Consider the following 23,708-nt stretch of genomic DNA (forward strand, 5'->3'; position numbering starts at 1 on the left):
GGATTTTTGAATACTTAAAAATGTAAAATTAGTATTCTGAAATATATATTTAAAAATGTAAATTTTACAATACATTTTACTAATTTGTTCGATTCTCATATGCTCCGTAAACTACTCTTGAACATGGGGTGCTCCATCTCCTCACAATATAGCTGGGTTTAGCATAGTAAGAAGCTAAAAAAGAATATTAATAGTTGATTACGAATGATTTTTTAAAATATATTTTTAATTGACTTTTTTAAATATATCTTGAATTATGTAATTTAGAATGTAATTTCAAATTTAAAAGTGTATTTAAAATAAATTTTAAATAATACAGTAAGATAATAAAAAAAACATAAAAATATTTTAATTTTTTATTAAACTTTTTGATAAAGGTAAAATGTTCATTTGAACATAGATGGGGTGCAGGAAGTAATGCCCGTTTGATTGGTGTTGAGTGGCCCGGCCCAGTGGAGCGGAGGAGGTGAGTCCTTTTAATTAAAACCCTGGTTGAGTTTGATGGCCTCCATTGGCCTCAGTCCTAAAACCCTACCGTCACGATGTCTCAGTCGGAGAGTAAGAAGAAGAAGGAGCGCAGCAGCAGCAAGAAGGAAGAGGACCAAGCAGGCAAAGATGAGGGGTTGATGATAAAACCTCAGAGCTTCACTCCCCCCATCGACACCTCCCAATGGCCCATCCTTCTCAAAAACTACGATCGTCTCAATGTCCGCACCGGCCACTACACCCCCATCCCCTCCGGCTACTCCCCCCTCAAACGCCCCCTACCCGAATACCTCAAATACGGCGTCATCAACCTCGACAAGCCCGCCAACCCTTCCTCCCATGAGGTCGTTGCCTGGATCAAGCGCCTCCTCCGCGTCGAGAAGACCGGCCACTCCGGTACCCTCGACCCCAAGGTCACCGGAAACCTCATCGTCTGTATTGACCGCGCCACTCGCCTCGTCAAGTCCCAGCAGGGTGCCGGCAAGGAATACGTCTGCATCGCCCGCCTTCACTCCGCTGTTCCCGACGTCTCCAAGGTCGGACGCGCCCTAGAGACCCTCACTGGCGCCGTCTTCCAGCGCCCGCCCTTGATCTCTGCCGTCAAACGTCAACTCCGCATCCGGACCATCTACGAAAGTAAGCTCCTTGAGTATGACCCTGATAGGCATTTAGTTGTTTTCTGGATTTCGTGTGAGGCTGGGACCTATGTTAGGACTATGTGTGTCCATTTGGGGTTGCTTCTTGGTGTGGGTGGCCATATGCAAGAGCTTAGGAGGGTTCGGTCTGGGATCATGGGGGAGAAGGATAACATGGTGAGCATGCATGATGTCATGGATGCCCAGTGGGTTTTTGATAATTTTAGGGATGAGAGTTATTTGAGGAGGGCGGTTATGCCCTTGGAAGTTCTTTTGACTAGCTATAAGAGGCTGGTTGTTAAGGACTCTGCTGTCAATGCTATTTGCTATGGTGCTAAGTTGATGATTCCTGGGTTGCTTAGGTTTGAGAATGATATTGATGTTGGGGAGGAGGTTGTGCTTATGACCACCAAGGGGGAGGCTATTGCTCTTGGGATTGCTGAGATGACTACTGCTGTTATGGCCACTTGTGATCATGGGGTTGTGGCCAAGATCAAGAGGGTTGTCATGGATAGGGATACTTATCCAAGGAAATGGGGTTTGGGACCTAGAGCTTCCATGAAGAAGAAGCTTATTTCTGAAGGGAAGCTGGATAAGCATGGGAAGCCCAATGAAAAGACTCCCCAGGAGTGGCTTAGGAATCTTGTTTTGCCCACCGGTGGGGATAGTGTGATTGCTGGTATGGCTGCTGCGCCGGAACCTGAGGATGAGAAGGTCAAGAAGGACGGAGACGGGGAAGGACGGAAGAGGAAGAAGCATGAAAGCACTGATAGCCCAGTTTCGGTCTCTGTTAAGAAGGCGAAAGTGGATGTAGAAGAGGTAAAGGTGAAGCATGTAGCTGATGAGGCTGTGGAGGTTGAAGTTGACAAGAAAGAGAAGAAGAAGAAAAAGAAGAAGGATAAGGATAACAGTGAAGTGGCCTCTTCGGATGAGGAGAAAACAACGGAGAAGAAGAAGAAGCACAAGGATAAGGCTGAAGACGGTTCGCCGGAGTTAGACAAGTCTGAGAAGAAAAAGAAGAAAAAGAAAGACAAAGAAGCTGCTGCTGCAGAAATTAGCAATGGAAAGGAGGATGACGGTAGTGCTGATAAGAGTGAAAAGAAGAAGCATAAGAAAAAGAAAAACAAAGATGCCGAGGACGAATAGAGGAAACCATATTTTTGTGTTTGTTTACTATGTAATGCTTATTTATCTTGATCTTTTAAAATTTCGCATTGAATTAGTGTATTGTTGGTCAACATTTTGGTAGTTTTTCTTACGTTTTTTCTCTTAACTTTTCCATCAACTGTGTTTATGGAAACGTGTAGTATGCATAATCTTCTTCAGCGATTAATAGATCTACAATTTCTCCGAAATCCTCTGGCAATGTCTCCGGCGGATGTTTGTCTGCTCAGACGCCTAGCTTTTCCATATGAATAAGCTGAGACCAATGTTTATGGAGAATTTTGCAGCGTATTTGCCCTGTTTCCAACTGGAACACGGTGGCAGTATACATTAGCATTTTAGGTTCTTTAGCAATACACTTTAGGTACTTCATAAATAATTTAGATTTTAAAAATTCAATTAATATGGTAATTCAAAGTTTAATATTTTTAAAAAATAGTTTAGTTTTTACTTCTGCAATTGAGTTTCATTATCAGTTTGGTTTATAACTTCAGTGATTACTCATTCTAATTGCAAACGTTAAATTTGTGAAAGTGTATATCTAAATACAATTACCAAGACACTGGCAAGAATAAAGTGAGGCTTCTCTGATCAAGCGTAAACACTCATCCTTCCTTAAATAATGGGAACCTAAATAGCAGATAAAAGTCTAGAAAATCGCATCTGTTTGGTCTAACGATGGTAAGAGGAAAAGTGCGATTTTAATGAAAGGAAAAGGGAAAGATGAGAGAGATTTCAATGGAGATGGGGAGAATCCTTGCTTTGTTCTCACAGGAGTAGAAAAGGATTAAAAATTATATCTTTCATATCTTCTAATTTTACATTTCAAAATGTAAAGAAGACTACTAATTTTTTTCGTTTTTTTTAAATTAATCCAAACAATATATTTAAAACCTCTTCCATTTTCCTTCCACCAAACTGTTTCACTTACAAAACCTAGCAACAAAGTTTTACAGTAGCCCTTACAAATTCACCAAGGAATCTAAATTAAATGAGTCAAAAGAAATGAAAGTGAGGTTCAGTTTTTAAGCTAACACACAGAGGAATTATTTACCTTTAAAATTTTACGCAGAGATCCATGAAAACCCTGTATTCGTCTTCCATCAATTGCAAGTCAGGAAGATTTTAAAACGCAGCGGATAAATAATTGATCCTTTTGTAACGATATGCAGCAGGATTTTAGTGATTCGTTTGACACAGCAGAATTTCATGTAAAGACACTCACCGTACATGGAACTATCTAAGCAAAATTCAACAATGTATTTATTTGCAACTTACAGATTTACATACACTTTGAGCATCACATAAGTTGCTTCATGCAGTAATTAAAAATCGAAGCTCTCACCTTGTAGAGAGTTACATGTACATTTTTGTCGGGTAGTTATCAAAAGGTAGCAATTCTAATGTTACTAAAAGCTTCTCAGAGGAGCATTTGGCTTCTTCTGATTGCGACCGTACCAGGACAGAAGGTACTTTCCATTATAGGACTGTGACCTTTTCATTGAAGAACCAGGAGCACCCGGCAGATACCTAGTTAACCTGAAAGAGGAGCTGCCTTTGGAAGTGGTTGCCAAATCGCTTCCAGAACCCACCTTTGAAGAAGAAGAAGAAGAAGAAGCAGCATCATCCACACCTCCCAGCACTCTTTTTGAGTTAGCATTAGATTCCAATGTTGCAAGAGCACGATTAATATTTGCAACAGAAAAGGAATCCAGAGAAACAGATCTTCTAGGAAGAATGCCTGGCACCTCTTCAACTGGGATTTCAGTTTCACAAACCCTAAATCCATCTTCAGCCTCCACTTGGCCCTCTTCCTCTGCCCTATTTCCTAATTCAGAATCAGGAGCACTATTTTCCAAAATTTCCACATGGGTATGTCCAAAGGAATTTGAATCAACAAAACTAGACTCCGACCTAGCGGTTGCAAGGTCAGAAACAATGGGAGCCCGGCATATGGGACAGTTGGTATGAGACCTAAGCCAGGTATCAATACAGGGTAAATGAAAAGCATGATAGCATTTAGGCAAAAGTCTGAGATTTTCATCCTCTTCAAACTCACTCAAGCAAACCGCACACTCGGTTCCTTCAATCAAGCCCTCTCCTTTCTTATACCTACAAACTGTGATGGCATTGATAATCGATTGCTGAAGGCCGAGGGTGCGGATATACCATATGGGGTGATCCACCACAGGTCCATGCTCTTCATCAACAAAATCATCATCGGCGGTGTTCTCTGGCTGGTGCCTTGATGGTTCCCTCCTCCTCGAGCTGAACCTGGTATAGATGGTGCGACAACAAACGACAAAGAAAGCAACGGTTAAAATAGCAAGAGCAAGGAACAAATAGGTGGCTATTTTGTGGCTGCTTGATTCATCTGCGCCGTCGTTATTTAGAATGAAAGGGGGAAGTTGTGGCGGCGGCGGCGGTGGAGGAGAATCATAATTAGGGTTTTCGGGATTGGTGAGGCAGATCCTGAGGCAAACTTTGCAATCTGATGAACAAGGCTCGGACTTTCTCACATGACAAAGTGAGGTACAGAGTTCTGGCAATGGCGTCATCAAGTTTGAGAGATGACGCAGACCCATTTCATAGAAGGGGCTGGATCAGAAAGAAAGAAGGCCTCAAATCAGCATCACAATTTGGACTGATGAAGAAGAAGAAGATGATGATACGACATCAAGTCTCAAACTTTGACTTTCGACCATAACTCAGAATTTTGTCTTTAAGGGTGTTCACATCCCACTGGTAGCAGTTGCATTGAATAATAAAATTACTCTATGACAGTTTTTTTTTTAAAAAAAAACATTTTTTATTAATTAAAATTATAAAAATTAAGAGATTTAATCAATGAATTGAAAAATTGACCAATGTTTATATTTTAAATTAAAATATATCAAAATAATATATTGAATAGTGTTCTTAAATATCCTTCCTTTTGTATATTAAAAATGGCTAAAATTCTTTATTATCTATTTGTTTTTGTCCAAAGTCCTCTTCTTGTTTAATCAATAATAAATAGGAAAATGACACTTGAACAACCATTTTTGACAACATTTAGACACGCGCACACGTGTCAAAATCTGAGTGGTCTAGTTGGAAAAATTAAATGAAAATGGACCACTCAGATTTTAACATGTGTGCGCGTGTCTAAATGTTGTCAAAAATGGTTGTTCAAGTATCATTTTCCTAATAAATAATGCACTATCCTTTTGGTAACCAATAAACATTGGTGAAGTATAACACATTCATTACAAATTTTTTAAAACAGGTGTTAGTGGGATTCTTTTATTTATGTGGTAGGTTTTATAAGAAAATTTTATTACAACCTGCTACATAATAATTAAATTATCATTTTTAATTGTAAAAAATTAAAATGTAATTAAAATTGATAAAAATGTAACTGTTATGAGATATTATTAATGAAACAAAAATTGAATAAAAATACTTAAAACGATAAGATAGAATGAGATGCACTCATTAATATAATTAAATCTTTTACGTTGATTTAACTCTATAATAAACATTTTAATTAATACAGTTGACTATTAATTAAACGCATTTACTTTGCTAACGTTACTGACTCGTGGTGGGCCAATTTTAACTTTCAAAAAATGTTTGCTTTATATTATAATAAATACTAAATGGGATTAAAAGGTCAAACTTTTATTTTTAAGAAAATAATTTATTTATTAAATGATATTTATTGTTGAGATGACAGAAATCTTTCTCCATCAGCCAAAATAAATTTAAATTTTATGAGTTGAATGTTATCCTCTAAATAACTTTTCTTCTATACATATAGTAATACTGTGTTTGTGTGTTCTAAAAACATATATAATAAACGGAAAAAAACAACGTTTGCTTCTGTGTTTGATGATTCCGAGTTTTAGGTTTTGGGAGACAGTTGGATTTCATTTTCAAAACGTTTACCGTCACTTCACTCATAAAATAGTCAGATCTCAACGAAATTAATTATTTATTATTACAGTAATCTTAATGAATTAATCATTGTTATAGAAAATTACACTGATTTTAATTCATCTGGCTACAATTTACTATTTTGTTTTTTTAGGTGTTTCTATATGTTTACTTAGCTTAATCTACTTCATAATATTATAATGTTTGTACATTTTCTTTTATATAGGTCACCTAATTAGAAAAAATTATGGACGTTTTCTATTTTGGCATAAATAGTCTTTCCAACTTTAAGTAATATCTTTGTTAAACTTGTTGAGAAAATCGAAGAATAGGTTTTCTGTAGGTTATACAAACATCAATCATATCTGAATCAATTATATAAGTGATCGACATCACTTTTTTTCTAAAATTTTAAGACAATAAATTAACAGGTCTTTCATCTTTATATGCTGTTTTACTTTTTATTTTTATTCAATATGTAACTTGGATTCACGTCAATAAAACTTTAGAATAAAAACACATGAATTAAGTAAAAAGAATCTGATTTGGTGTACTTGTTTACATAGTGATAACAAAAACTTTTAAAAGTTTAAACAATATAAAAGGTATATGTAGACTTAACTCAGTCGATGTCATCTGAAACTTGATTTATTAGTTTTTTTATAAACTATTTGTTGATGAGATTGATATTATATATAGGTGTATATAATTGATGGTAAAAAAAACTTTAGTGATTTGTACATTGGATAAAAATAAATAAAACTTTTTTTACTCATAATAACTATTTTTAGTGATTTGTACATTGGATTTCTTGCTGATCGACTTTCTTTTACAATGACCTGAAATCTAACTATGTATAAAAAAACTTCACAAACTACTCTATCAAATTCAATAAGAATAAAACATAAAAAAAAGTATTTTGGATCCTTTCATATGTATTACTTTTCTTCTTATTCTCTTTTACAATAATAATGATGTTTGATATAGTGTGATAAATATGAATAATATTATAAAACTTAAATGAATAATTTAATATATTATTTATTGTTAAATATGATATTATTTAATTAATTTAATAATTTATAAGAGTTAATGCATATAAAACTATACATTATTATGAGTTCAATATTAACGATATTTATTTATTTTTAATTGGATTTTTCAACTTTTATTCTAAAAAAGATAGATACTGTTAGATATATTATATCTTTTATCTTTTAGTTAGTTTGTTATTATTTCTCATTTGTATTTTGGGCTTAGCCCATATTTCTTCTATTATAAATAGAGAACCCTATGTGTGTATTTTACACAAGGGAGATTAATTCAAATATAGTTTTTCACTATATTCAACATGGTATCAGAGCAGGTTCTCTGATCTTCTTCTGGTGTCTCTGCTGTCTGCCGGCGGCTGGCCGCCATGGCCGCCGGCAGCCCCTAAAATTTCAGTGGGCAACCCTTCTCTCTTTCTTTTTCTCTTAAATCTGTGCCACAGTCAGCACCGTGCAGTCAGATCTCTCCACCGTCGCCGCCTCCGGCCACCGCCGCCGGAGTTCCAGAATCGACCGGCGACCACACCATCGGAATCGTCTCGACCGGGCGACCACCGTGGTATGAAGATCGCGGAGAACGGACCTCTCACGCGCCTTCACGCGCCGCCGCAAGAGTCACCGCTGCCGCCGCTGCCGGCGCGCGTGCCGGCGCGTCGCCGGAGCTTTCCGCCGCCGATCAGCACTGCCGTGATCGCCTATTCGCCCTCTTTCTGGATCTGTGGTCGTTGCATCAATCGGAGTACTTTAAATTTTTTAGGGTTTCTCCCTCTCCATGGCTGCCCAACTTGATGATCGGAGTCGGTCTCGCCAACCAGACCATCGCCGCTGTCCCCGCGCCGTTTGCTGCTGTCCGCGCCGTTTTGCCGGTGTCCCGCGCCGTTTGCTGCTGTCCCGCGCCGTTTGCCGCTGTCCCGCGCCGTTTGCCGCTGTCCCGCGCCGTTTGCCGCTGTCCCGCGCCGTTTGCCGCTGTCCCGCGCCGTTTGCCGTTGTCCAGGCGCAGTTTGCCACTGTCCAGGCACCGTATGCTTTCAACCACTGTAGGCCCCCATCACCTCGTCAGTTAGTGATGGCAGTCCCTGTAGTTTTGTCGCTTCCAGCCACTACAGGCCCCATCAGTCAGTGATGGCAATTTTGTCCCTACAGTTTTATAGCAGTCAACCGCCGCTGCAGTCGCTACCGCCTTAGACAACTGCGTCAGTTTTTCTTGGGCTAGAGTTTAGCCCGATCTTCTTGTGATACACGGCTAAGTATCACCACTTGGGAGTTGTCCAGCAAAGAATTTTGGACCTCCAACATGTCTTTGGATCTTTTATGCCTTTGTTTCAGCATTGTAGCTTAATATTTTGTTTTGCTTTAGTGGTTCAGCAACTGTGATCTTTCACATTTCCACCTTCACACTAAGGGGGAGTATGTTTCCAAGACACTGCAAGTCACATATATATGGGTGTAGTCCCTGCAGTTTTGTAGATTTCAGCTACTACTGTTGATCCCGTCACCCATCCATCATTGATGAGGATTTAGTGTAGTCCCTGCAGTTTTGTAGCTCTTAACTTTCAGCTACCACTGTTGATCCCGTCACTCATCCATCATTGATTGGGAATCAGTCCTTGTAGTTTGTCATTGTCCACCACTGCTCTCCTTCATCCACTTTTGAAGTTGAAGTTTCACAAGCTGCTGTTAGTCCATCTATGTTTGCCTCACACTCTTGAAGACAAATCATCTAGTTCAACACTGAGTTCATCTATTCCAAGCTTAGTTCATACAATTTGTATGCTCCAGCTTGAGGGGGAGTGTTAGATATATTATATCTTTTATCTTTTAGTTAGTTTGTTATTATTTCTCATTTGTATTTTGGGCTTAGCCCATATTTCTTCTATTATAAATAGAGAACCCTATGTGTGTATTTTACACAAGGGAGATTAATTCAAATATAGTTTTTCACTATATTCAACAGATACAAACTATGTTTAAACATTAATAATCTTTTTATAATGAGATATAATCACTAGAAACCATAAAATCCACTCTTTATATAATTAACACAACGAAAAAAATACCAATACCTTTATTTTTCAAAAAAAATTAAAATCTATTTTATTTGTATGATCAGTGTTCTATCAAATGACACACACACACACATATATATATATATATATATATATATAATAATGAACTTTAAATTTAATTTAATCTCAAAATTAATTTATAAAATAAAATTTATATCTATTTATATATATTATATATTATATATATATATATATATATATATTATGAAATCGTTTCCTCTAGTTGAATTCCTATATTACACACAAAAAGTACACTACACATTAAGTCCAATCAAATTGGGCTTCTTAAACAAATAAAATTGAAAAGATGCTCCTCCAACCATTTATTATCTGCACCTCCAATTTTGTTTTTAAATTCCAAAACTATCTTTTATAAAAAAATAGTTAATTTAAAGTAATTATTTTCTAAGTTTTTATTTATGCAATTAAAAAATCATAAACTCCATCTCGCTGATTCAACAAATTTTAAAATCTGTTGATCTTAAAGACTTTCACAGATTTTAAAATTTGTTCACGTTTTCAATAAATTTTAATATTCATCTAATTTAAAAAAAATTAATAAATTTTAAAATTTGTTGAAATCTTAAAAAAAATTAATGAATTTTGAAATTTACCAAAATCTTGAACAGATTTTGAAATATAATAATTACTGGTTACTAATCTCATTTAATGAAATTATTTTCAGAAATTGAAAACGAAAAAATAAACACACAGGAAGAAACACCCAAATGAATTATAACCTTATAGTAAAATTACATATATCTATAAATTAATTTTAAGCAATTATCAACTACTTTTAATTTTTAAACTTAAATTATCTCTGTAATTTAAAACATCTATTGTTCAATACACTCTTTATAGAAAATTACCCAGCATGCTAAATAATTATATTTTAACATTACATTTATACTTTGATTTCCCCAGTTGAATTAAAAAATAATTTAACTCTCGTAAAATTTTGAGTTTATATTTAATTTTAATACATGTATGAAACAAATAAAATAGTTCCCCCCCTTCATACATTTCATAATGAATATCAGTTTCGTATTAAAGGTTTAAGTTTTCAACTAAACATTATTTTCTTCTCATTTGGTAGTAAAGAAATATATTACTTTTTAATGTATTTTTTTTTTCGTTCAAATTTAAGAAACAAATGAAAAAAAGTACAGAAAAAGAAATTTATTTTTCAAAATTAGTTATCTCTCATCTATCTCCGTAATAGTTTGGCTATATTCCTTAGCTATTTTTGGTAGAATATGATAAATATGAACATTGTTATAAAAGTTTAATGAAAATTTTAATTTAATTTTTATTTTTAGGGTGATATTATTTGATTAATTTAAGTATCTCAAATATTTTTAAAATTACAATTTTATAACAAAAACTATTTTGTCATTATATTTAAAGTATAAATATATTGGGAAAAAATAAATCTTAATTTGAAGGAGTATGTTACTTAAAAAAATATTTTATTTACAAAAAAATCAATTAAATAATACAGGAGTAATTTCTAATGGTATGATTACTCAGTATTAATTAATTTATTATTTGCTAAAATAATGTTTTCCTTTATTTTTATACTACTTTTTTTCTCAAATTTTCACTCTGTTTTATTTTATTTATTTCTTCTGAAATTTTATTTCTCTATCCTTCATTTTTACTGAAAACAGTAAAATATAATTTAATAAAAATAGTTCACTTAATGAGCTATTTATTATTTTTTAATCTAATGAAAAATAACTTTAATTTAATTTATTTCTATTAGGATCAATCATTATACATCCAATATATAATTCATCTTGGAATATGAAACTCTGGTTTTATTGTTAAAAAACGTTTCAAAAGGTAATAAGAGTAACTAAAGAACAAGTCCTTTTGTTTGTTTCCTTTTGGTGGAGAAATTAGTGACAATTGTTTGAAGGTAATAAGAGTAACTAAAGAATTCCTTTGCATGAATGAAGGGTCATTAGAAGAAACAAAAAGGAAAAGAAAGAAGAGAAAGAAGAAAAGAGAAGCTATGTGTCCTAAGGAATGCTTCAAAAGACTTCTATTTTAGTGTTATTTGTTTCATTCTAACTCTTCCAATCGACTTTTTCTGCCATCTTCTCATTCACACAATCATGTTTCAATGAAAAGGAAGTCTTAATATCAAAGGATTTTTTAAAGTAATTCAGTTTCTATGTAAAAAAAGGAAATTGAAAATTCATTAATTCAAAATATTTTGAACTTTTTTTAATAGGAATTAAATAATTTATATAAATATATACAACATAAAAAATGTTGGTGTGAGAAGTAGTTGAATGAGCCTTCCAGTCCCAAGTACTTGATTGTAATGTTTATATCTTATATAAATGTTAAACACTTCACTGAATTAATATTTTGACTCATTATAGGTTTTAAGAATATTGGTTATAACTTTTTTTAGATTGAATTCAATAAATTTTAATATTATTTTAAAATTTTTATTTTAACTATATTTTTACACATTTGAATTTTATAACTTTTAACAATGATGATGATAAAGTAATATACTTGTATAACTTTTTCAATAATATGTTATAACTATTGCATGACTCGTATTTAAAATAATATAGCATTTAATAACGATTTAATATTTCCTTTTTTAAAACGTGATTTTTTAACTTCTATTGTTTTTTATTTTATTCTCAAAACATAAACTAAATTTTTTTTATACTTGTATAAAAAATTATTTATTATTTTATTTTGATACATTTATTACATAATTAACTTTATTAATTTTGTTTTTCAAACAAGGTATACATTTTTTACCAAATATTACACAACTAGTGATTATAAATAAGTTTATTATTATTATTATTATCAAGAAGATGCAATTAAATTTAGGACTAAAACAAGATTCAATTAGATTTAGGAATAAACATATAATTAGAGTAATTATTTACTATCTAATAAAAAGAGCTTGTTATTTAGTATCACAATTAAATATTAAACTCATTTTCTACAAATGAAAATAAGTATTACTTGAAGTATAAAGGAGAAGCATATCCATAAATTAGTTGAACATAAAAAATAAATAAAAAAAACCTAATCAAGTTGAAGCTAAAACATTTCACTATATTTTTTTAATATTTTCAAAAAGAGTAAAAATAATAAAAAAAGGTAGAATTATAATTTGTGTGTAAAGATTTTATATAACTAACGTCTTTAATTTTATTGGTGGGATATGCAATGATGAAAAATTAAAAGAAATGTTGATGGGTTTGTCTGTTGATTTTCCATTATAATACATCTTGTTTTAAACAGAAGAGCTTCATTGCTATGCTTTTGATTCAAAAGTTCTTTTTAAGATAATCTCGTCTCTTCCATTTCTGCTCAAACATTCTACAACGAACTATCTGAGAGCAACAACGTAAGAATGTTCGATCAAACTACGGAACAAGAATAAGGAGCAAGAGCTTCCTAGTGTTAGGACAATGAAGACATAATCACAAATATCTCACAAGTAATAACAAAAGACTAAACAATACATCTGGTTATTTTCACAACAACCCAAACCAAATAATAATTATAGCTATAACAGACTCTAAATCAAAGACAATACTTTTCCTATATAAGCCTTTCATATGACCAATAAAGCAGCGACGAAAACAACTACCACAGATCCTGCTGCAGAAAAACCATACGAGACAGCGGCATTCTCAGAAGGTGAAGGAGCCTCGGACGGAGGAGCAGAGATCGACGATGGAGGGACGGAAGAGGAGGGAGAGGACGCAGACGATGGAGAAGGAGATGGCGGAGAGCTCACGGCGGAGTCTGGTGACGGAGAAACAGTGGGCGGAGACTTGGACGGAGAAACAGCTGGTGAAGTAGCAGCGGCATTTGGAGACGACGCCGGAGATTGTGCAACGGCGGAGAAAACTAACATCGCGGCGACCATGAGAATGAGAGTGGAAGTCGAAGCCATCAGAGAGACGGTAAGAGGAAAATATGAATAGTCGCAAGGAATGAGTGTCGTAGTTTTAGTTTTACGACGAGTGTGTTTGAGAAGGATGAAGAGACAGAGTGAGAATTTATAGAATAAGAGATTGGTGTGACTGGAGGATCCGATGGTGGAGATTGCTCTGATAAATTGATATGATGCGTGGGAGTAATGATGAGTCGCGTCCATAGAAACGCAATTTTGGTTGAATCAGAAAAGTACACGTGGAAACTGATCTGATCTCAGAGGAACAGGTACCGTTGATGAAACGGGTGCCGGAATTGTAACGGTCAAGAAATAGGAAAGTGTGAAATTCGTGGGGATCCACAACACACAACCGTAAGGACAGGGGAAGACTATGGTCTTGTCTTCAGTGGTCATCATATTTTTTATTTATTTTTTATATTCTTACTATATTTAATAGCAATAATTTAAATATTTTTTCATTTTCTAAATTATTTTTTAAAAATAAAATTATGACGAATTTCAGTATTTAAAAACAAACAATATTTTAAATATATGATAATTAATCTTAATAATAATAATTGGTAAATTTAACATCAGACCATTTCTTAAACTTAATTATGTTTTAAATTCTATTTACACATATACTGTGATTATAAAGAAAGCAAGTTTATAACTTTGATTTTATATTAAATTTTCAATATTTATTTTATTTTAACATTTGTGTCATGTACTAACAAAAAGAATTGACATTTGTATTATTGGTATATTTTATATTAAATTATAATTAAGGATAATTTAAAATTGTAGAAAGAAAATAAATGAATAACATGGATTAAGAGTTAAAAAATTAAAATTAAAAGTAAATAAAAAATTGTATTAAGAAAGCATGAAGAAGAATATTATTTTGTTTTTGAGTTGATAGAAAAAGTGATTGGTGATTGAGGCGTGAATTACGGTGCAAGCACAATTGGAGTTTGAAAGATAGAATGTGCATAGCTTAGACAAGTTTCTCTTTTTTAGCATTCCTATTTTGGGAGTTATGAGTATGATTTTAGAAAATAAACTGAAGAATATAGAAATTAGAAGATTTGACCCATATTTTATGTTCATCAAAAGATCTTGTCCATCTCACCAGGGATTACACTTTCACCCTTCTGATTATTGGCAGAGTTCATTTTATTCAATTCTCAGTTTTTTTCTTATTATTATTATTATAATGATTAAGGTTTATTTTCATACTGAATATCGTTTCCCTCAGATAATAATGTGTAACGTATAGATCTATATGTATACTTAGTTGATGATTACATGGATGATCAACTTTAAGAATCTTAAAATAATATTAATTGACTAGTAACCCATTGGTTAATTGTTTGGTGTCTTAGCACAACAAAGATTTCGTAATTTGATTAACAAAATAAAAAATATGCTTAGATGATATTAAATCATAATTGGATCAATTTTAATTAAATATTCATTTTGAAACTTATAAATACATAAATAAAATAAACTTATAAATATATAAATAAAATAAAAATATAAGTAATTATATTTATTGGATATTTAAAACTTAACTCTGATGAACAATGATTAAAAGTATAAAAAAAAACTAAAGATCTGATTTTTAGTTTCAATAAATCATTATTAAGAGTACCTTTAATTGTTCTTTTAAAGAATTATTGAAAATTTAAAAGGAATATTTAATAAAATATAAACTTACAGAGATGCGTCTTCAAAAAAATATTAATGATTGATAGATATTATCAATTAAGAGGTTATTTAAGTAAATAATCTTATTTTAGTAAATATCTATAAAATAAAAACTGCACAAAGAAAATCTTTTTGAAATTTGTTATAAAAAAAAAGTAGCCGTTCAATATTATCTATCTATCATGGGTACTTTAAGCATCAAAATCAAATTTACGATCTTTCTCATAACTCAAGTCATATTAAGGTAGTTTTTTATTGTATTCATTTTATATAATATTTTATATAATGACGCATTGCATTTTATCCACTTTTCAATATTTGGTTATAAATAAAGTTAGAATATTTCAATTCCATATAGATACATGATTACTCAAATCATACCGTATCACTCTGGATAACTACTTTTCACATTATTCATTAATCAAATTTGATTTACTTTTCAAAATATAGTATATGATTCAGGAAAAAAAAATCAAATAGGATAAAAACGCTTTATTTAAATTTGTTAGACGAAACATCATTTATTTAATTTGTGAAAAAGTTTGACTAAATTAAACAATCCGTTGAAATTATTTCGTCTAACTCAACTAATTATTCTACAATGGAAATTTGTTGAATAGATATAGATTTGAACAAAAAACTTAAAATTTAACTTTCAAATAAAAAAGTTGTTTGAATCTATCTTAAAATTTAAAATATAATAAGTACATAAAAAAAATTATAATTGATATTGTTTTTAAGTTAGGATGTTATCTGAAAAATAACAACTTATTATAGATCAAGTGAGTATTTTCAATTTCAAGAATCAGTCTCCATTAAAATTATGGTTTGTAAGGTTCTTCATTGACGAGTGTGTTAAATTTAAGTCTACTTAAAAGAAATTAAACAATTCTAATTTAATAGATTTAAAATTTAAATTTCTTGAAACAGTGAAATGTTTTCTTGTTCAAAGACCGTGTCAGGATTAAAAAAAGACTTGGTTGAATTGAACTTTGGGAACATAATAGATAATATGAAGAGATTATGTTAAACTATAAAGCTGGGTATATTATAAATTGTAAGGATAATAGCAATAATAAATAGTAATAAAATGTACAAAATAATCAAATGAATGAATCCTGATGACACCAGAGCAATCTCTAAAAACCAAAAAGAAAGAAATACTGGAGTTCAAGACTCAGTATACCTAAAAAATGATAGAAAAATAAATAGGATAAATAATAAAACAGCATAAAATATCTTCTACACGAGCACAGCCGCAGCGATGGCGAGGACCACGGCAGATCTGGTGAGTCTGTTCAAAACGGCACCGTTTGTAGCTGGTCCTGGTGCTTCAGCCGGTGGGCCCGATATTGAGGAGGGAGGAGGGATGGGAGCGACATTTGGGGACTCAGAAGGAGACGTAGGTGGAGCAGGAGGAGATGTTCCGGTGGCAGGTGAATCAGACGACGGTGCAACCGCGACAGGAGACGGAGACAGAGCCGGTGACAACGCTCTCCTCGGTGGAGTGGCAACAGGAGTGTTGGTCGGTGGAGTGGCAACGGGAGTGTTGGTCGGTGACAATGCCGGCGAAGAAGCCGGAGACTGAGCCATTGTAGAGCTGATCAACAATGCAGCAAGCAACATAACAGCTAAGGAACGAGCCATTGTTGAGTGAGTAGAAGGTTAAAGAAGAATGAATATTGAGTATGTATGAAGGGAAAGAGAAGAAGTTATGTGTTGGTTGAGATGTGTGAAGGAAAAGAAGCAAAGTAAGAAGGTATTTATAGGAAATAAGTAACGCGTGAAGAAGGTAAAGGGTTTTTTTGACGAAGTGAAGTGATACAGCTGTCAAGAAATCTGGAACGTACATGTGTTTACTAAATATATGTTACCGTTGGATTAAAGAGATGTGACAACGGTCGAAACATCAATAAAAGAAATAGCCGTTGCGGTGAAGGAAATACTTTATGTTTCACAGCGCGTGGAGTTGGCAAATGCTGTACAGGTCAAATAAGCGCGTTTGAACCAGCAATATTATTAGAAAGAATGTTTCGTGAAAGGTTTGGAAAGTAGTGCACAATTTGACTAGCTCACTCAATGTGTTAGGTTTCCAAAGGTTAAACAGCTAGCTGTCATATTTAAGACTAGTAGTTTCCTTTATATCCGCAATAGGAATAAATGTGAATTCTAAATTTATGTTTAAAAATTATTAAAATAATCACTTTTACATTATTTTATATTTTTGTTTTACTTTTTGTAGACCAGTATACGCAGAATTGTAGTGTAAACATATGTAGATGTGTATGCCATTTTTATTTAAATACAGATAAAAAATATATTTATGAAAAAGAATAATTAAATAATTTTTTAAACTGAGAGGTAATAGTTATTGTTAGATAAAACTTACATAATTAAGTGCAATTATTTTCATTTAATGAGTAAATTAATCTTATTAAAAAATGATAAGTTGCAGAAAGTTATATCCACCCCATGATCAATTAGGATAGAATTAGAATGGTTTTAATCCAAAATAGTATTACCTAAAAAAATTAAAATATTTACACAATTTTTTATTTTAATTATTATAATGTCAATTATATTTCACAAAAAAACTCTAATCAATAAGCTGTTAAATTCAGTCTTTGTAAAATAAATGTAATATTTGAAAAGTTTAAACTTATACGTTTAATCGAACATGTATTATATTAAAATAATTTAATCATAATTTTTCAAAATATTTTTCAATCTAAACCTATTTGTATAATTTATTTTATTTAGTACATGAAGTTTAAAAAACAATTGTGATCAGTAATCATTTATATCCTATTCACTATTTAAAATTATTTTTTGTATTTCTCATTTTATAGTGTTATATAACTTTATATAAATGTATTGATTACTTTAAGTTATTTTCATATCAATAATCTGAATATTAAAAACATTAAAACCTGAGTCTATTAAAAAAACATGGTTTTGCGTAATAAATTTAGATAAATTAAACAAATAAACGAATACTTTAATATTTAAAATCAGGGACTTCTTATAAATATTTCCTATATAAGTTAATTCATGTAAATATTTTCTTATACGATGGGTACAACTTACCTATCGAATATTGTTTTTTATTTAGATAAAATTATTATTCTTTGAAGAATTCAATTTTGTTAACTCTGACATAGTCCATTCAAAGGCGTAAACGAAACGCATAGTCCAACAGTACTAAAAGGATCGTCAAACATAAATGGGAAAAAGGTAGGAAAGGAATTTATCTATACAACACAGTAGAGCTACAAATCATGACTTCTTTATCAAATTACAGAGGTAACTGTAAATGAATTGTTGCATAAAAAGAATGAAGAAAGAAACTATGTTTAAATGTTTGAAGACGAAGAATGTCTGTCTCTGGTAAAGGTAAGATCAGAGAAATGAATAATATGTTTTTCTATGGGGCAGTAACAGTACTAGAGTCATCATCAACCTTGTTTCCACTTTCCATGCCATATATATGACCCATTTTCATACGTTTGGTCTCTAAATATCTCTTGTTCTCTGAAGTAATGAGAGATAATATTGGGATCCTACCCGAAACTGTCAAACCGTAACCTTTGAGCCCGACATATTTTGCTGGATTGTTGGTCATCAGCTTCATAGATCTAACACCCAAGTCCCTTAATATCTGCAAGTTCAGAATACAAAACTCAGTTCAGTTAACTTTCACAACCATAGAAAAACATCATTCGGGGTGGTCGTGATGTGATTGATACCTGAGCGCCAATGCCGTATTCCCTGGAGTCAACAGGCAATCCTAACTCCTCGTTGGCTTCTACTGTATCACGTCCGTCATCCTGTAGGTTATAAGCACGAAGCTTGTGGCCCAATCCAATACCCCGTCCTTCGTGTCCACGGAGATATACCAGCACACCTCTACCAGCAGCTTCAATCTGTTGCATTGAGAGTGCAAGCTGATTTCCGCAGTCGCATCTCGCAGATCCAAATATGTCTCCGGTTAGACACTCCGAGTGTACCCTCACAAGGACATCTTCTCCATCTCCAATCTCACCCTGTTAAATAATAAAACTCTCAGAACCACCTAGGTAGATTCTAACACGTATATAACGACAATAAATGCTCACCTTAACCATTGCAATATGCTCTATTCCGTCCAAAAGGGACCTGTAACAGTACGCTGTGAATGGTCCCCACATTGTAGGTATCCGTGCAGCAGAAGCGCGATCCACCAGCTTATCCCTTTTTCTTCTATATCTGCCAAATGGGAAGTGTTATAATCGCTTGCTATTATATCAGTGAAAATTTCACTAAAAAACACCTCTCAAGGTTGTTTGACTGAGTATCCTCAAAAGACAAGAAGTTCCACAGAATCCAAGTAGTTCAATTTAAGACAACCTAACAGATATGAATTATAGTATCTTCTGTAGAAAGCAGGGTCTAAACATAAATATGTAAACAATGAACTATATTACATAATCCACGAAATGTTACTAAATACCTTATTAAGTCAGCGATAGATACGACTTTCAAATTTTCACGCTCTGCGAACTGGCGAAGTTTTGGCAGTCTGGCCATGGACCCATCGTCATCTACAATCTCACACAGAACTGCCACTGGATCCATGCCAGCAAGTACAGCAAGATCAACCGAAGCTTCTGTGTGTCCAGCTCTCTTCAAGACACCACCTTCCCTGTATTTTAGTGGGAAAATATGGCCTGGGCGGTTGAAATCACCTGGAGTAGAATCTCTAGATGCAAGGGCTAAGACTGTTGTTGCCCTATCTTGAGCTGACACACCGGTGCTGGTACCATGTTTAGCATCCTACACACGGACATTAAATCATTGAAATGTATCAAAAATTTTGGGAAACACAGGTCTATCTGAGTATATCAGATGATTCAAGACGATGACAAAGGAACTCAAGGATATTTCCTCCCTTATGTGACTTAAAATAGACAGTAAGATGAAGAACAATAATTAAAAGACACAATTCAGGATGGAAAACCCTTACTGTGAGAAGGGAAAATCACAGCACTTAGTTCAAAAGAGAAATATCTCCACCATATATAGTTGGATAGCAATACAAAGTTGTCATTCAAATGTTTATCATTTGAGGTATTTCATTTTCTAGTTTCCACCATATAGCATTTCCCCCTTTTTTCTAAGAGACTTGTCTGGTATTCTCTCAAATTATTGATTCTTCTATACAGAAGGTAATGTGTGGTTTGCATATATCAAGACAAACGTTTGATCTATAAGCTGGTCTAGACCAAGAGAATCACAATTATATAAGGGCAGATCAATAACAATGAAGACTTTCAGAAAGATATTGTACTAACTCCGCATGAAGATGCAGGGAAGAAAAGTACTACATACCACTGTCACAGTGAATGCCGTACGAAGCTTCTCATCATTATCCTTACTGTTTACCATCAAAGGAAGTTCCAATCTATCTAAATCTTCCTCTTTCATGCTTACACAAACTATCCCAGTTCCATGTTTCACAATAAAGGCCATTGCCTCGGGTGTTGCCAACTGTGCTGCCATTATCAAGTCTCCTTCATTTTCTCGATCCTCGTCGTCGACGACCACTACCATCTGCATCAAGAACAGATATATCCGTTAATAACAGTAATCTATCATGATACTTGAACAGAAGAACTTCAGCACTACACACCTCTTATGGGCTAATTAAAAAACAGGGGAGCAAACAATTTTATTGAGAGAGAGTAACAACCTTTCCCTGCCGAATGTCTTCAATGGCCTCGGGGATGGAAGCAAAACCTGCTGTTGGGCTGTCCAGATCGAATTCATCACCATCAACAGAGAAAACATTGCTTGCTATCCCTGTGTCTACAGTTGATGTTCCATTATATTGTACATCAATTCGAACAGATTCATCTCCAACCAGATTTTTGCCTATCACAATGTCATTGCTCTTTGGATAGGAAAGTAGGTCTCCTCCTCCAGCTTTAATTCTACTAACAGCAATATCGCTTGAGGGAAATTTAGAATTCATTCGGACAAAAGGCACATCATTGAACAATTTGAAGTGTTTGCTTGCCCTGCATTGAATGCAAAAACAGATCAAAGTTAACTTAACAATAATGACATCCAAAGATAAAAACAAAAGAGGGCGAATACTGAATTCCAAAGTTTAACACCGGGCCAGGATGAACAGATTTATGGTCTATGCAGGTAAAATGCTTCAGCATAAAGCTTAGAAGACACAAAAGACAAACACTTTCGATACAATGAGGCAGGACAAATGCACAAACAAAGTGGTCATACATAATTTGACCGAGATTCAATTAGAACCAAAAAAACAGAGCTCAGAAGCGATCCATAACGCATTTTAAACTCCAAATTCAAAACTGTCTCACACAAGAAGAAAGAAAATTCTATTAATTTTTGCAGTTAGCATAATAGAACTATTAAGCGTCACCTCATGGTTTTATAAAGGAACTAAATCACGTGTCCCATAAAAAATCACCACAAAAAGAGGGATCTTGAATCGAATTGTGGATCAAAGAAACATCGTATATGCAAAAAGGCTTCTGGGGATGGATCAAATAAACGAAGATGCAGCACGGTACCCCACAGACTAAAAAATAGACTTTAAAAGAAAAATCAAGATTGTGTTCAGAATTTAGAATGCAAGAGTTTATCGAAAATAAACAGACACATGCAGCAAAGAAACAGAAAACGTTAGGAATGCAGAAAAAAGGAATGAAATACAGAGCATGAAGTATTCGGATAAAGAAAACTCACCGGGGACATGAGAGGGCTGGTGAGGAAGAATAAGAGAGATTGAAAGAAGCCATTGTTTGGTTGAAGCAGAATGAAGGATTTTGAATTGAACTAAGAATGAGACGGTGCCTGGAATTGAATTTATATATTGCGTATAAGAAGAGACAAGAAGAGAAAGAAATGCAGCGTGGACTTGGAGTTGGAACTGCACCAGCGAACCAACCTCGAAGCTCTCTCAGAAAAACCCCTTCACCCTCCTTTCTTCCTCCACCCTTCTCTTTAATAATCACACACACACACACACATATATATATATATATATATATATATATGTATATATGTATATATATATATATATTTATTTATTTGCCCATGCTCATCTTTCATAACACATGAACAACCCATAATATTAATAATTATTTGCAGTTGTCCTTTCCTTAATTAATATTAAATTTTAGTATTCATGTCTTTTGGTAAAAAAAAAAAACATGATTTTTGCATTTAGTGGTGCGTTGGGAGTAAGCGTTTAAAAATGGAATTGATGGGTTGATGTTTTTATCCATTGAATGTAGAGCTTTTTAGGATTCTATAAGTGGTATCACTTTGACCCTTGACTATTCCTCCATTCAAAACCGTCCAGTTTCATACAGTTCAGCCACCATTGCACGTAAACCGTCCAGTTTCGACAACCAATGATTAACTGTCACTTGTTCAAATCCTAATCAAAACAACAACTTTTAACATTTTATGTTATTGAATTGCCTTTTACTAAAAAGTATTGGTTCCATTTAGTTTCAGGTTAGTTAAAAGCACTGCTTAGGGGTTGACTATGTATCCATAACATTAGAATATTCTTAATTTATGTTTTTGTTGAAATGAATAGTATTTTATTTGTCACATCTCTTCACTTGTACATATTATAATTTGCATAAATAGGATTATAATAACCTAAATAGGACACAATTAGACAGTAAAAAACAATTGAATCACAATTATTAAAAACACTTGTAATTCTTCAATTATATACAACGAAAGTATAGTTTAAAAGTTATTTTTTAACCATAATTCTTATAAAAATATTATATAGAACTTGTCACGTCTCATAATGACAAGTAACAAAGGTAGAATTATATAACCTAAAATATTAAAATAATTGAATGACGTGTATCCGATTTTCTCGATTAGTTTTTCAAAAATAACATATAAATTAAATAAATATTCCGATACATTAAAATAATTCCTGTAAGCTTTCTAGTTTTCTTTATCTTAAGATTCATTAATGTTTTGAATAAATTTTGAGGAGAGTAATTAAAGAGATTTTAGAAGATTTGAAGGAAAAAATTTTGTTGTTATTTAATTGAATGGATTTGGAGGTAAGTGAAAATGAATTTAAAAGTAAAATTTGTGAAAATTACTAGGATTTGATTGATGTGACAAATTAAAAAAAATTTACTTTTAAATTTACTCTCACTTACTTTAAATCCACTAAAATAAACAACAACAAAAAAAATTACCTTCAAATATAAGTGAACAAAACCAATCTATTCAAGTTAACAAAATCTTAGAAATACTTGAGAAAAAGAAAACTAGAGGGCTTACAAATGTTTTATGAGATTATTTTGGTGTATCGGAATATTTATTTAGTTTATATGTTATTTTTTGCAAAGCTAATCGAGAATAATGGGATACTCGTCATTCAATTATTTTAATATTTTAGGTTATATAATTCTACCTTTCTTACTTTTATGAAAACTAATCGATATTTGCATTTATACTTTCTCAGTTAAATATATTTTTTAATTTTAATTTTTTATATAAAATTGGAACTTTGTGTGTTTTTAATTTTAATATATTTTAGTTTTTTAAACATTAAAAGTAAATACAAACATTTTTTTAATTTAATTATGTCTTGGCATATAAAATACTTTTCAAATTTTTCAAGTAAATGTTTAAACTATTTATACAGTTTGAAAATTTGAGATAAAATATTAGTCTTAAAAACTATTTATCC

The 23,708-nt window shown here is 32.7% G+C and overlaps 5 protein-coding genes across 5 annotated transcripts; 1 reads left to right on the forward strand and 4 right to left on the reverse strand.

Moving 5' to 3' along the window:
- The first annotated feature begins 500 nt into the window (after positions 1 to 500).
- NAP57 (NAP57 homolog) lies at positions 501 to 2,476 on the forward strand. Its single transcript, XM_047322457.2, has one exon. The coding sequence runs from the start codon at positions 543 to 545 to the stop codon at positions 2,265 to 2,267; it is 1,725 nt and encodes a 574-aa protein (XP_047178413.1). The 5' UTR covers positions 501 to 542; the 3' UTR covers positions 2,268 to 2,476.
- A 1,050-nt stretch (positions 2,477 to 3,526) lies between these two features.
- LOC124845377 (RING-H2 finger protein ATL52-like) lies at positions 3,527 to 5,018 on the reverse strand. Its single transcript, XM_047322462.2, has one exon. The coding sequence runs from the start codon at positions 4,868 to 4,870 to the stop codon at positions 3,695 to 3,697; it is 1,176 nt and encodes a 391-aa protein (XP_047178418.2). The 5' UTR covers positions 4,871 to 5,018; the 3' UTR covers positions 3,527 to 3,694.
- A 7,711-nt stretch (positions 5,019 to 12,729) lies between these two features.
- Positions 12,730 to 13,354, reverse strand: LOC148198851 (uncharacterized). The gene has a single exon (XM_088091592.1). It carries the CDS (start codon positions 13,262 to 13,264, stop codon positions 12,920 to 12,922), a length of 345 nt encoding a protein of 114 aa, XP_087947718.1. The 5' UTR covers positions 13,265 to 13,354; the 3' UTR covers positions 12,730 to 12,919.
- A 2,623-nt stretch (positions 13,355 to 15,977) lies between these two features.
- LOC124845374 (uncharacterized) lies at positions 15,978 to 16,706 on the reverse strand. The gene has a single exon (XM_047322458.2). It carries the CDS (start codon positions 16,601 to 16,603, stop codon positions 16,199 to 16,201), a length of 405 nt encoding a protein of 134 aa, XP_047178414.2. The 5' UTR covers positions 16,604 to 16,706; the 3' UTR covers positions 15,978 to 16,198.
- Positions 16,707 to 18,220: 1,514 nt separating this feature from the next.
- Positions 18,221 to 21,972, reverse strand: GCH (GTP cyclohydrolase II). The gene is made up of 7 exons (XM_047322459.2): positions 21,719 to 21,972; positions 20,685 to 21,012; positions 20,324 to 20,545; positions 19,446 to 19,768; positions 19,072 to 19,201; positions 18,703 to 18,999; positions 18,221 to 18,614 (listed from the first exon to the last, which is right to left on the reverse strand). The coding sequence occupies exons 1-7, from the start codon at positions 21,769 to 21,771 to the stop codon at positions 18,381 to 18,383; spliced, it is 1,587 nt and encodes a 528-aa protein (XP_047178415.2). The 5' UTR covers positions 21,772 to 21,972; the 3' UTR covers positions 18,221 to 18,380.
- Positions 21,973 to 23,708: the final 1,736 nt, after the last annotated feature.

The sequence above is a fragment of the Vigna umbellata genome, chromosome 5, assembly GCF_029865625.1.
Source record: "Vigna umbellata cultivar VRB3 chromosome 5, Vumbellata_1.0, whole genome shotgun sequence".
NCBI lineage: Eukaryota > Viridiplantae > Streptophyta > Magnoliopsida > Fabales > Fabaceae > Vigna > Vigna umbellata.